Here is a 13,521-nt window from a genome sequence, read left to right as displayed (position 1 = left end):
AGAACCATTGCTCTACTATTAGTAGGTTTTGTTGAAGTTTTTGGTGACAAGGCTGAAGAGATCTGGCTAGTATCTATCGTTGTATCATCTGCGTAAAAGGCTATGATTGATGACATTGGGTTGTGCGCAATGTCTGCCATACATATCGAGAAGAGAACTGGGGTCACTAAGGATCCTTGCGGAACTCCTGCCAGATTAGAACGCTGGGTGGATATCATTCCGTTTATCTTGACCTGCATCCATCTGTTACAGAGGTATGGTTTGATCAATTGCACCATTTCAATTGGTATGTGAGCAGCAATGGGTTTGTACAGTAATCTTTGATGCCAGATTTGGTCAAAAGTTTGGCTATATCTTTGAAAATTTGTATAGCCAAACATATAGCCAATATCTTTATGTTTGGAAATACAGCTCCGGTGTGTTGATGCCAATTATAGCCTGTAATGATATAGTCTGTCAGTCATTTGTTTGGTAGTGCTGTGAAATTGGCGAAATCCAAATTGTTCTTTTGGGAGTATGTTTAACTTGTTTACTTTTGCTTGGAATCTGGAGAGGATGACTTTTTCTGCATTTTTTCCTAAATTTGAGATCAGGCTGATAGGAAGATAATTTTGAGGCAGATGTGAACCTTCTGATTAAATCCATATTGGATTTAATCAGAAATAAAAATTGGGGGGCAGTTGTGGTAAAGTTGGTTTTGTTAAGGCTGCATTAATTTGTTTGTTGAGGTTTTTCACCGCTAATTCAAATTCATCTTTGGATTTGATATGAGGCACAGGGCCAATATGTTCTGGGAGTATCTTGGATAGCTTCTCCCAAGATGTGAAGGAGTGTGTGTGTGTGTGGGGGGGGGGAGATGCTCTAGTTTTCCCAGGTGAAAAAGAATTGAATTGTGGCCTGATGATTATTTGATGATTCATCCAGTGATCTAAGATTGAATAAAAGTTTGACATTCCGTAGTATAGCAACATCAAGAATGTCGGCAGTGCCAATGGAACTGTGATGAGTTGGTTCGGTTGGGCCTGCCACGACAGCGCAGCTTGATCCTGTGTAGTTGAAAAGGATATGGCTGTTTTTGTTGGTGGTTCTGCTGTTCCAGGTAGGATGCTTCGAGTTAAGATTTCCAGTGATAATGCTAGATGGTCATTATAGTCCTTATAAGGACTGGTTTAAAGGGCCAAAGCAAGAATGCTTTTCATCTTCACCGTTATCTGTAGAGGACAGTGTAGGGATAAGGTGTTATTGAGCTATTAAAGCTCTGATCATGGCAGGAGGGTAACAGCAATAGCCGAGCCTCAGTTAGAACTTCATTAGCTACAGCATTGCCATCCATTACCCTCCAAGGATATTGGATTGAATGAATCAATCACCGCATCTCACGGTCGATTGATTCATCCTGGATTGAATGGTGCAACAAATGCTGATGTTTATTTAAAATGGATTTATATAATGTAGTGGTGGCTTACCGTTTTTTAAAAAATCACAATCAACACAATGGTTTCCAACATAAAGTATTTTGTCAAATGTAATTAAATATCAGATTATTTGTTATTTGAAAGAGAGGTGTACTTTTTATTTAAGTGAATAACAAAGATAGTAATTTTTAAAAATTAAATAAATTTCTCAATAAAATGTATAAGGATTTTTTTAAACATTTTTATGGAAAATTTATTATTATTTTATATATATATATTTTTTTTTCAAATGGAGATTTGCTTCACTAGAAGAACCAACAAATACTTTACCTTTTCACTACATGTGGTGGCTAGTTGTTTGGACACCAGAGATATGATATTTCAGAGATATTTCTTTATATTGATAATAACAACTGCTACAGATACATGCTTTAAGTCGGAGTTTCTGGAACAAAAAAAATAATTAAAAATATAATAATAATAATAAAAATTAGCGAAACTAGTATAAAAATCAATAATTATTAATTTATTCTCATTCTACAGAACCGGTTAACTGCTACAGAAGTGATGCCTGATCTTGCATAGATTTAATTTTCGCATTGCCCAGTCTTCCCGTTGACATTAATAACACAAGAGAGCGCCACTGTCATCCTACAAGCACGCCACTGTCTTTGTTCTGAAGATGAGTTCATTACTTATCTTCGTTACGTTAATATGCTTGTGCTAATGCTAGCTTGAAATAACGAAACGTCGGGTTCTAAATAACTTAAGTTTAGTTAATAAATTATTTATTTGTATTCCAGTTTCAAGTAGTTTTGTTCTAGAAACTTCTACATGAATCATTGCAACAGGTATGGAAATTTGAACACGGGATACAATGCATACTATCTGATCCTATTTAGCATGTTAATATCAGGTGGATTTTTATTTTATTTTATTTTTTTTATTTTGAAATTTCCTTTCGTAGTCACATTACGATAACAGCTTGTGTGGCTATGAATCTTGCACATGTTATTTTGTTTTATTCACTAAAATAGTTCATATTATATTGTTATTGGCAAATCGGCCTTCAGAACAAAAGAAATTTACACAAAAAAAATACTGTTGGTGTTGATGGGCGGTAGATGGCGTTGATTGTAGTTGTGTGTAGCAGGTGAATTAAGTAGTAGGGAAAACGATTAGATGTATGTAGAGGAAGTAGAGTAGGATGCCCCCCCCCCCCCTCCTTCCCGCGATGACTCCTTGGACGTTTGGAGGTGTCACCTAATAATAATAATTTTTAAGTGGCACATATATCTTAATACATTTATCAGCCGTTAGCTTTTGTATCCAACTCATATAAGCAAATTCCGAATAATTTTTTAAAACAACATGAAAAAAACGAATCACAATCCTGCTCATAAACCCACAAATTTAATAAACGTGCACGAACTTTTATATTTAAAGTTCTTCATAACAGTGGATTAATTTTCAACGTTTTGTAATTATGTTTTCTTTACGTTTGCAGAACTTTGCTGTAGTTCTGTTTCCTGATTTACAAGGTAACTAATAATAATTATATTATTATTTCTATATTTTTTTTTATTAATAAAAAAATTAAGTGTATTCTTTTGTTGTTAAATATTAACATCTCACTATGATCTCCACTCAGCTGTTTATATATATATATATATATATATATATATATATATATATATATATATATATATATATATATATATATATATATATATATATATATATATATATATATATATATAAACAGTTGAGTTTATATAATTTCAAATCTCGCATTGAAAAGAACAACAGATAAGAAAGTTTTAAAAACAACTAAATACGGGTAGATTTCACTGGTGAATTGTATACTGTACACACAAATGTCTACAGTAATGTCTTTGAAAGACAGTAAAATGAAATAAACAGTAACAGAACAGGTACAGAAAACATTAAAGAATGAATACGATTACTTGAGGTAGACAAATCCATCAAAAACTTCAAGCATGCAAAGACAGCCAATGTAGGTGATATTCGACTAAGAATTCGGAGACAGTTTTTCAGTGGCTTCACAGCATAATATAGAAGTCATAATCTTAAGGAAGAATGCTAGATGATTGGTGTAAAGCTCTCATAGTCCCCATTTATGAAAAGAGGCAAAACGCTGAATGTGAGAATTCCAGAGGAATTTCCACTATGCAAGTTCAGAAAAGACAGAAAAGTTGTGGAAGGGAAACTTGGAGAAGAAAAAACTGGGTTCAGGCCAAATAGAGGTTGTCAGGATCATATTTTCACTTTTTAACAAATAAATGAGAAATCTTAGGAATATGACAAGGATCCGTACTTAAGTTTTGTAGATCTGGAAAAGGCATATGACAAGGTTCCAGAGTAAAGATTTTCAAAACTAGGGTAGATGGAACATTATACAGACTATACAAATTAAATATAGACTCAGTCTATATTTAATTTGTAAGTCGGCAGTCAGAGTTGAAGGAATTACAGAAAAGTGGTTTGAGGTAAAATCCCATGTTAGACAAAACCGTAATCTATAATCTACTTCTTCGTTTCGCTCTTCCATCATCTATGTGGATGATGATGAGGACGAATGAACTCTTTCCACTTCTGTCTGTCCCTGGAGAGTCCGAACAATTCTGTCCAGTTTGGTGTCGCTTGTTGTGATTTGGTTTTCAGGTCCTCTTTTATTTTTGTCTATCCATCTAATTCTGGACCGCTCTTTGGATATTTTACCTTCCATCGTTGTATATAGGGCTTTAGTTGGTCACATGGCCAAATCATTGCAGTCTTCTTTTTGGATTTTGTCTATTATTGTTATTTCTTGTTTTAGTCGTTTCCTTAGTATTACATGATGAATATCACGTAAGCGTAATATTCATCTCGTAATATCATAGTATCTTGTAACACAAGATACACACACACACACACACACACACACACACACACACACACACACACACACACACACACACACACACACACACACACACACACACACACACACACACACACACACACACACACACACACACACACACACACACACACACACACACACTTATCTAGGCATGTCCTATGATAAGCTAATTTGTATTTGTGCACTCTTGGCTGAGCTGGCATTTTCCCACACCCATCAGCTTAACGGACTCGAATCTGATGAAACCTCTATTGAGGTCTTTAAGTTTCCACACATTTATTGACCATACAGATACATACTTTCTACTCCTTTTTGGCAAATATAGTAGCGCGGAGCACGTGACGATAGGAATATACCAGTACACATCAGTGTTTTATAGTGTAACAGGAGAGTGTCAATATTTATTTCAGCTTAGTTTATAAACCTTTTATATCATGCCAACACAGTAAATTTAAATAACTTTTATAGATTTCTGTAAAGAGATTTATGTATAGAGAGATTTCAATATGGACTAAAGAATCACACCGATGTATAACAGAGACAGCAATACATCGACATACTTTGTTGTTTTGGTACTTTTAATCATTAACTTATTATTTTTAAATTAATTTTCCTAATACTTTTTAGTGCATTCTGCTCGGAAAAATGAAGCCAACTTATGTGTGATTTTTTTTTTTTTAGGAGTATCCCAACCGCCGCTGGCTCAGGATTTGTGCGATATGGATCAGGCTGGCACAGCCGAATCTTTCACAGACTTAAACAACTGTCTGAACAGTTGTTTAAGTCTGTGAAGGATTCGGCTGTGCCAGCCTGATCCATATCGCACAAATCCTGAGCCAGCGGCGGTTGGGATACTCCTAAAAAAAAAAAAATCACACATAAGTTGGCTTCATTTTTCCGAGCAGAATGCACTAAAAAGTATTAGGAAAATTAATTTAAAAATAATAAGTCAATGATTAAAAGTACCAAAACAACAAAGTATGTCGATGTATTGCTGTCTCTGTTATACATCGGTGTGATTCTTTAGTCCATACTGAAATCTCTCTATACATAAATCTCTTTACAGAAATCTATAAAAGTTATTTAAATTTACTGTGTTGGCATGATATAAAAGGTTTATAAACTAAGCTGAAATAAATATTGACACTCTCCTGTTACACTATAAAACACTGATGTGTACTGGTATATTCCTATCGTCACGTGCTCCGCGCTACTATATTTGCCAAAAAGGAGTAGAAAGTATGTATCTGTATGGTCAATAAATGTGTGGAAACTTAAAGACCTCAATAGAGGTTTCATCAGATTCGAGTCCGTTAAGCTGATGGGTGTGGGAAAATGCCAGCTCAGCCAAGAGTGCACAAATACAAATTAGCTTATCATAGGACATGCCTAGATAAGTGTGTGTGTGTGTGTGTGTGTGTGTGTGTGTGTGTGTGTGTGTGTGTGTGTGTGTGTGTGTGTGTGTGTAACTTATTATTTTTAAATTAATTTTCCTAATACTTTTTAGTGCATTCTGCTCGGAAAAATGAAGCCAACTTATGTGTGATTTTTTTTTTTTTAGGAGTATCCCAACCGCCGCTGGCTCAGGATTTGTGCGATATGGATCAGGCTGGCACAGCCGAATCCTTCACAGACTTAAACAACTGTTCAGACATTCATGGAATCTCTTTCCCTATCGATGACATTAAGCAAGAAAAGTGCGAATTGAATCCATGTGGATACTCTTATAGTGGAAACGTGAGTTATACCAAAGACTATGGTAGATTATCCTTCAATGAAATAAAATTGGAAAAACAAGAAGAGATCAGTTCCTGGAATACGATGGAACAGGTAGAGATTACGTTCGTTGGGATATTTGTATTACTTTTATCATATATTTGTTCGCAAAATTCATACTTTATTACTAAATTATGGATTTATTGTTTGGATAACGTCTAAAACTACACTCGATGACTCGTATGAGACTGGATCTTCTTAATGTCTATTAAGTACTTTAGACGCAGACTCGGGTTATTTATTATATTATGACAATATGATAAACAAAGGGCAACAATTAGTTATTATAATTTTGTAGGATTAATTGCACTATGAATTTATACTAGTGGAAAAAGAAAGGGACGTTTTTTCTCAAGCGACCCCCCCCCACACACACACACGCATTAGTGAAGTCTGTCGTCAATGTGGGAGTTTTACTTCACACATATTTTAAACTCCATATTTTAATTAAATATTCTGAAAAGCTACGAAAACTAATTTTTTGCTAGATAAACATGATCCCATTTATAAGAAAAGTACCGGCAATTAAAATTTTACAACGAAATGTAAGAATCATATTACAAATAAATTTTCGTCAAACTGATTCACTTTTCTTCTTTTTTAGCGTAACATTTCCAAGAAATTATTATTATTAAAAGTAGATTAAAATTTATAATTAAAACATTTGAACTGTTATTGATTTGTTATCAATAACTTAAACACATTATTTATTTATTTACTTTTTTTTTTTCATAATGGTTGTTATTATTTTAATAGGAAATGCATCCAGCGCCGCATTGTGAAGTCCAGTGTAAGTATTCTTTATTATCTGAAATTACCATGTGAATGATGATAATATAGTTGCCTATAATTGTAGTAAATGTAATAAGTCAAGGTGGTGGTCAGCTCCAAAAAGACAATCCAAGACTAGAATCTGCCTAATCCACATTCAAATATAACAGCCGCCATCACCTCTTCTCTTGCAAATATGCTGTAGGATTTCAGTTACTCAAATCCGTCACTAAATACTACTAAAAGATTTTTACAGCAAACCCAGTCCATTTTATCTGCACTCTCTGATGTATAAGAAAAAACTCACCCCAGATTTTCTAAAGATCATTGCTTGCTTGGAACGCAAATGGTCTCAAAAACAAAACACTAGAAATCCAAGAATTCAATTATAGATATAACCCGGATATATTATTAATTAATGAAACGCACCTGAGGCCTACTGACAACCCCAAAATCAGAGGGTACCAGATTTACAGAAATGACAAACTTGAATATAGAGGTGGTGGTACAGCCATCCTTATCAAAAACTACATCGGTCATCATTCTGTAGCCAACCCTTCAACCACTAAGCTCGAAATCACAGGTATTAATGTCATCACAAACTCAGCCAGAAACCTAAAAATCTACGCAGTCTACAACCCATCATCAAAAACATTGCTGACCTTAGATTTGGATGCCATCCTCGGAGTTGAAGGGTCGGTCATTAACGCCTGAGACTTAAATGCAAAACATCCTGCCTGGAGCAGTAAATCTATCAACAAGAATGGCCGCATCCTATTTAACTACTCAAGTTCCAATTGCGCAGCTGTGGCTGACCCCTCATTACCAACTCATCACAGTCCGATTGGCTCCTCCGACGTCCTGGATATAGTTGTCCTCCAGAATGTTAAATTATAGTACAACTTGGAATCACTAAATGAATTAACCTCTGACAACACCCCTATTCTGCTCCAACTGAGTAATCAGAAGGGACTTCCCCCTCTGCCTCACACCTTCATAATGGGAAAATTTATCCAAAATGCTCCCCAGACTGCATTGGCCCTATTCCTCATATTAACTCCAAAGAAGAAGGCGAATCTGCAGTCAATAAACGTACTCAACAAATCAATGCAGCCTTATCATCTATCACCTCAAATACAACTGCTTCTAAGCCTAACCGACTACCAGACGATATCATGAACTTAATCAGGGGGGGGAAAAAAGGCAAGAAAACGATACCATAACACTCCAAGACAAAAAGTTTCTCAACAAACTGAAACAGTGCAGTGAGAGATGCACTTAAAGCCCACGGAAACAAATTATGGGAAGAAAAATTAGCCTCCATATCACCCAGTGATCAAACCATCTGGAAACTGCTGAGAAATATCAAAAACGAAAATAGTTCTCTTTCCCCTCGCAAATCTGATCTAGGTATTGTTCACTCAAATGCTGAAAAAGAGGAAACTATAGTAAAAAATTTAGAAAAGTAGTGCAGCCCGTGGTCTATATTTATAAGCCTGGCAAGGATCAACAGCTGCCTCAAAGTTATCGTCCCATCAGTCTGATTTCTAATTTGGGCAAAATTGCAGAAAACGTTATCCTTTTCAGAATCCAAGTCTCTGTAAACAAGTCAAATATCCTTCCAAAAGAACAGTTTGGCTTTCGTCAGTTTCACAGCACTACTCAACAAATCCATAGACTGATTGAGTTTATTACCACCATCTACAATTGGCATCAATACACCAGAGCACTTTTTCTTGACTTAGAAAAGGCATTCGACAAGCTATGGCACTTTGGACTACTATACAATGATTTCAGCCGGAATTCCACTGGATCTGGTCCACCTTATAAAGTCATTTCTTTGTGGAAGACGAATATAAGTCAAATTAAATGGCACATTATCTACACAGCGACAGATCTTGGCAGGAGTGCCTCAAGGGTTCCTCCTGGCACCGATACTTTTCTCGATTTACATGACGGACACCCCGCACAATCCAATGTCATCTATCATAGCCCTCTACACTGACGACAGCAATACTAGCCAGATCTCTTAAACGCATCTTGTCACCAGCAGGGCCGAGCCGTGCGGTTGTGCAGATTGTGCACTGCACAAGGGTGCTTGAAGATAGGGGGCGCCATTTCACCACGGGAAATAATTTTAAAAAATATAAATTTTCTTATTCTTGAATTATATCGTTTGAAGTGAAACGTTATCAATATTACCGCAAATTTTATTTCACAGAGTAAGCATCGACTCAGCGAAAATTTTAGAAATATTCTCGATTGTTTATTATATCTTTAGTGGAAATTGTTAATTTAAGACTGACCACGAATTCATTCTTACGCTGTGCTTTGCCCAGTACCGTCGACAGGATGTAGCATAGAGGCAGCCTGCCTCACAGCGCTTCTTAATAAGGGCGCTCGCTCAGCCGTATTACGGCAACAAGATATTTTACAAAAATACAGCGTTTAGTTAACAAATAAAAAGGCGCCATTTCCCATTGACAGTTAAATATGTGTTAATTATGTTTTATTAATAAAAAAATTACAGTCATACATACTAAAACTAAACATTTTCGAACCCACTTATTAGATACTTAAGGAAACAACCCAAAAGTATCATACGATGTGAATTTCATAAACGTTTATAGTCTATATATAAATATATATCTACTCAAACTGGTAATTTTTGCTTGATATAATGGGAAAGAAGATGACTCTATTTGGGTAGATAACTTTGATTACACGCAAGGAAACTGCTCTCGAGGACAGAAGAAGTGATGGAGAATAGAAGCTTCTTGGTAAGTCATACCCATTTTCAGTTGTTGTTGTTTTTTCCTGAAAACTTTAGTTTCCGAAAATCCCCACATATATCTCGCAGCACGATTTTTTAGCTTTAATTTTGGGAAAAAAAGTGCGAGTTATAGTCCAGTAAATACGCTAATTTTTTTAGCTTTCAAATTGTTAAGTATGGATCATTGGTTAAAGACTGGATTTATAAAACGCACAAAAGAGAGCAATAATAGCAGATATAGAAATTAGCAATTTCACTCCTCTCATTGATGATAAATTATTTATATTAAGTAAAAATGATTAGTATCTTTATTAATTTTGTTCTATTAAAAATAATAATGTTTTTTTGTTTAAATGTACATCTAAATTCAAATAAAACACAGTTACAATGAAATATATTTTTATTTATTTATTTATTTATTTATTTATTATTATTATTATTATTATTATTATTATTATTATTATTATTATTATTATTATTATTATTATTATTATTTTGATAAGGGTATTTTGAAAAGGTCCTTGGTGATAATGAAAATTAAAGAAGGGTACACGGATATTTCTGAAGTTTCAGAAACACTGATCTATCCAAAAATATTTAGTCTGAAACATACATTACGATGTTCGTTTTCTTAAATTCCGCTTCGAATTTGAATAGACGAAATAGCGTCTATCCAAACACGCACTTACATGTTTTTCGGAGTCATTTCAATTTTGAATGTGAAACATAGTGAGCGTATTGTGTATTCTGAGTTTAAGTGACTTTGGACAATTTGACTTTGAATTTAATTGTACTTATTTTTAGATTTTTGATAGACAAATAAAATTTTAAAGATAATAGTTTATAAATTATAAATATATTAATCAGCTGAGGGACCTTAGCTAAAAATCCCGTATATATGCGGGATAGACTATCGGCGCAATCAGGCTGACGCGGCTCGAATTAAATTAATAAACATAGGTTATTTATGAGCTATAAAACCCTTTAGATGAGCTTTGTTTACATAAATTGGCCCTTTCTTGATAATTTTTGGTGTATTTCATTTTGTGCGCTACACTAACAGTGTTACTGTGCAGTTGCCTTTTGTTTTATAAAATATATTTATGGTTGTTTAGTAAATTTTTTGTGAATTTGGATCATTATTCACGTAACGTAAGTACATCTATTATATTTTTGCTAAGTTTGAAAATCAGTTAAATTGTTTAATTTTAGTTAATTATCTTATTTTGAAAACAAAAGATTTTTATGTTATGTTGGGTAGACGTCTAGAAAATAAATAATTTTCAATAAGAGTTTTATTTATATATTTGTTCTTGTTCTGGTTGGAAGACATTGAGGTTGGGGTCCTTTTACTAATTTCTTTAATAAATAATTTTAATATTCTAGAAATTTCTTAATTATTAAACAATTACCAGAATATAAAAAATATTGAATAAATATCACTGAGAAATCAATCGGTGCCTAATATCTCTACATGTTAATTTTCAAAAAATACCTAAAATGTAAGCATATTTATTATTCAAAACATCTGAAAAATCAAATTCTGTAATTAAAAAAAATAGTCAGTCTTTGGCCATTCACGCCTTAAAAATAATAGTCGGTTAAGGGGTTAAAAAATAAGTTGAAGGGAAAATTTCAGAAATTATTATTTATTTTGATGGACAATTTTTAATGCTCTTCTTATTTTAAACTCTAACCAAGTGTGTTAACCCTTAGATGTCGGAAAAAAAGCCAAAGAAGTTATTTGGTGCACAAAACAGGAAAAGACAATTGCTGCGAGTACAATTGGAACATAAACTGGCTGGTCGCTGAATAAATTTTTAACTTCAGGACCACATAAAAAACGAAGAACAGAAAGTTCTGACGAAGCAAGCACTCCGTGTAGCTCTACTCCAGAAAAAGAGAGGACACAAGATAACTATGAAGAAACAAATGTTACATGCGAAAATGAAACTGGACTGTCTACAGAAGTTGCAGCAGAATAAATATTGGATTCCGATTCAGCGAAACACGAAACTTCAAATTTTAATGTTAGTGATCCAGGTACTTGGCCGAATCATATAACTACCAAAGTTAGAGATTGTTTAGTTGAGCATTTCCCGCGTCAAGTAGTTAATAAAGAATTTCCCAAAGATGAATCTGGCCGCAAGTTTTCCGATTCATACTATTATCGAACTTTAGCAAATGGAGAAAAACTTTTACGAAGTTATTTAGTTTATTCAGAATCGCGAAATTCGGTTTTCTGTTATTATTGTAAAATATTTGGTAGTCAAAATTCCCAACTTACTAACGAATACGGTTGTAACGATTGGCAACATTTGAGTCATATACTAAAAATACACTAGACAAGTTCCGCGCACATTAAAAACTGTTCAAAATACAGCGAACTTAAAATGTCATTGATTAAGAAATGCACTACTGATTGCACACAACAAAGATTATACGAAACTGAGAAAAAATATTGGCAATCTGTTATAGAACGGTCAATCTACATAATACAACATTTATCAAGACATTGTATAGCTTTTAGAGGTTCTTCACGAAAACCTTTTGACAATGATAACGGCAATTTTTTAAAGTTAGTAGAAACTGTGCTAAATTTGATTCGATAATGGCAGAACACTTGCATCGCATCCAAACATCATAAAAAAACATTGCTTAAACATAAAGGAACATTGCTCATTATTTAGGTGATAAAATACAAAATGAAATCATCCGTATAATTTCTGAAGCTATAAAACAAAAAAATTTAGAAATGGTTAAAGAAGCGAAATATTATTCATTAATTCTTGACACTACTCCGGATATAAGCCACACAGAACAATTTTATCTATTGTTATTAGATTTGTTAATCAGAATAAAGATACAAATATAGCAGAAATTCATGAACATTTTTTGGGGTTTTCAATCTGTAGAAGATACCACTGGGCAAGGACTATTTCAATTTATAAAAAATTATTTAAAATTATTGAATATTAACATTTCGGATTTACGCAGCCAAGCTTATGTTAACTGCTCAAATATGCGAGATAAACATAATGGACTGCAGAAAAAAATCCTTGAAATAAATTCAAGGGCTTTTTTTTTATTCCGTGTGCTGCTCGTTCATTAAATTTGGTAGTTAATGATGCAGCTAAGATATCCTGTGAAACTGTAAATTTTTTTGGGCTAATGCAGGAATTATATAATTATTTTTCAATATCTGCGAAACGTTGGGCTATATTAAAAATAACATATTCGTGTTTTAAATTTGAAACCACTTTTTGCTACAAGGTGAGAAAGTAGAGTAGAAGCAATAAAGCCACTTAAAAATAATATCAAGGAAATTTACCAGGCTCTTTTTGATATTACAGAAGATGAAACTAAAGATATCGATTCTAGAGTTCAGGCAGACAACTTAATTTCAAAGATTTATTCGTTTAAATTTATTTGCTCTGTTCATGTTTGGTACGAAATCTTAAGTCTCGTAAATGTTGCAAGCAAAATAATGCAGAATCCGACTTTTGATATAGGAAAAATTACAGAAAATCCTGATTGTGTTATACAAGAATTAAATACTCGCCGAACAGACCAATATTTTGAAAATATTATTAGAACTGCAAAAGAAGTAGCAAGTAATCTTAATATTGATCCTATTTTTCCAGACATTCGCAAAAGAACAAAAACAAAAATGTTTGGTTACGAAGCATCAGATGAGACAACGCATGATCCTAAACAAAATTTTAAAATAAATTTTTTCTTCGCGATTTTAGACACGACAATAACTTCAGTCACGGAAAGATTCATACTCTTAAAACAACATAGCGAGGACTTTAAAGTTATAAGAGACATTAGCAAATTAAAAGATTGGAGCGATGAAG

General features: G+C 33.6%; 1 protein-coding gene across 1 annotated transcript in view; it reads left to right on the top strand.

The window, feature by feature from the left end:
• Positions 1-13,521, top strand: part of LOC150100051 (uncharacterized) — a 49,066-nt gene that overhangs the window by 29,998 nt on the left and 5,547 nt on the right. Inside the window, exons 5-8 of the mRNA XM_090403204.1 lie at positions 2,923-2,956; positions 5,023-5,124; positions 5,903-6,078; positions 6,874-6,907. Coding sequence (XP_090259330.1) covers positions 2,923-2,956; positions 5,023-5,124; positions 5,903-6,078; positions 6,874-6,907 — 346 coding nt within the window. The remainder of the gene's footprint in view (positions 1-2,922; positions 2,957-5,022; positions 5,125-5,902; positions 6,079-6,873; positions 6,908-13,521) is intronic.

Source organism: Typopeltis vanoorti, chromosome 13 (genome assembly GCF_054136105.1).
Source record: "Typopeltis vanoorti isolate ZY-2024b chromosome 13, IOZ_Tvanoo_1.0, whole genome shotgun sequence".
Lineage (NCBI taxonomy): Eukaryota > Metazoa > Arthropoda > Arachnida > Uropygi > Thelyphonidae > Typopeltis > Typopeltis vanoorti.
This window is presented reverse-complemented; position numbering and strand designations above follow the sequence as displayed.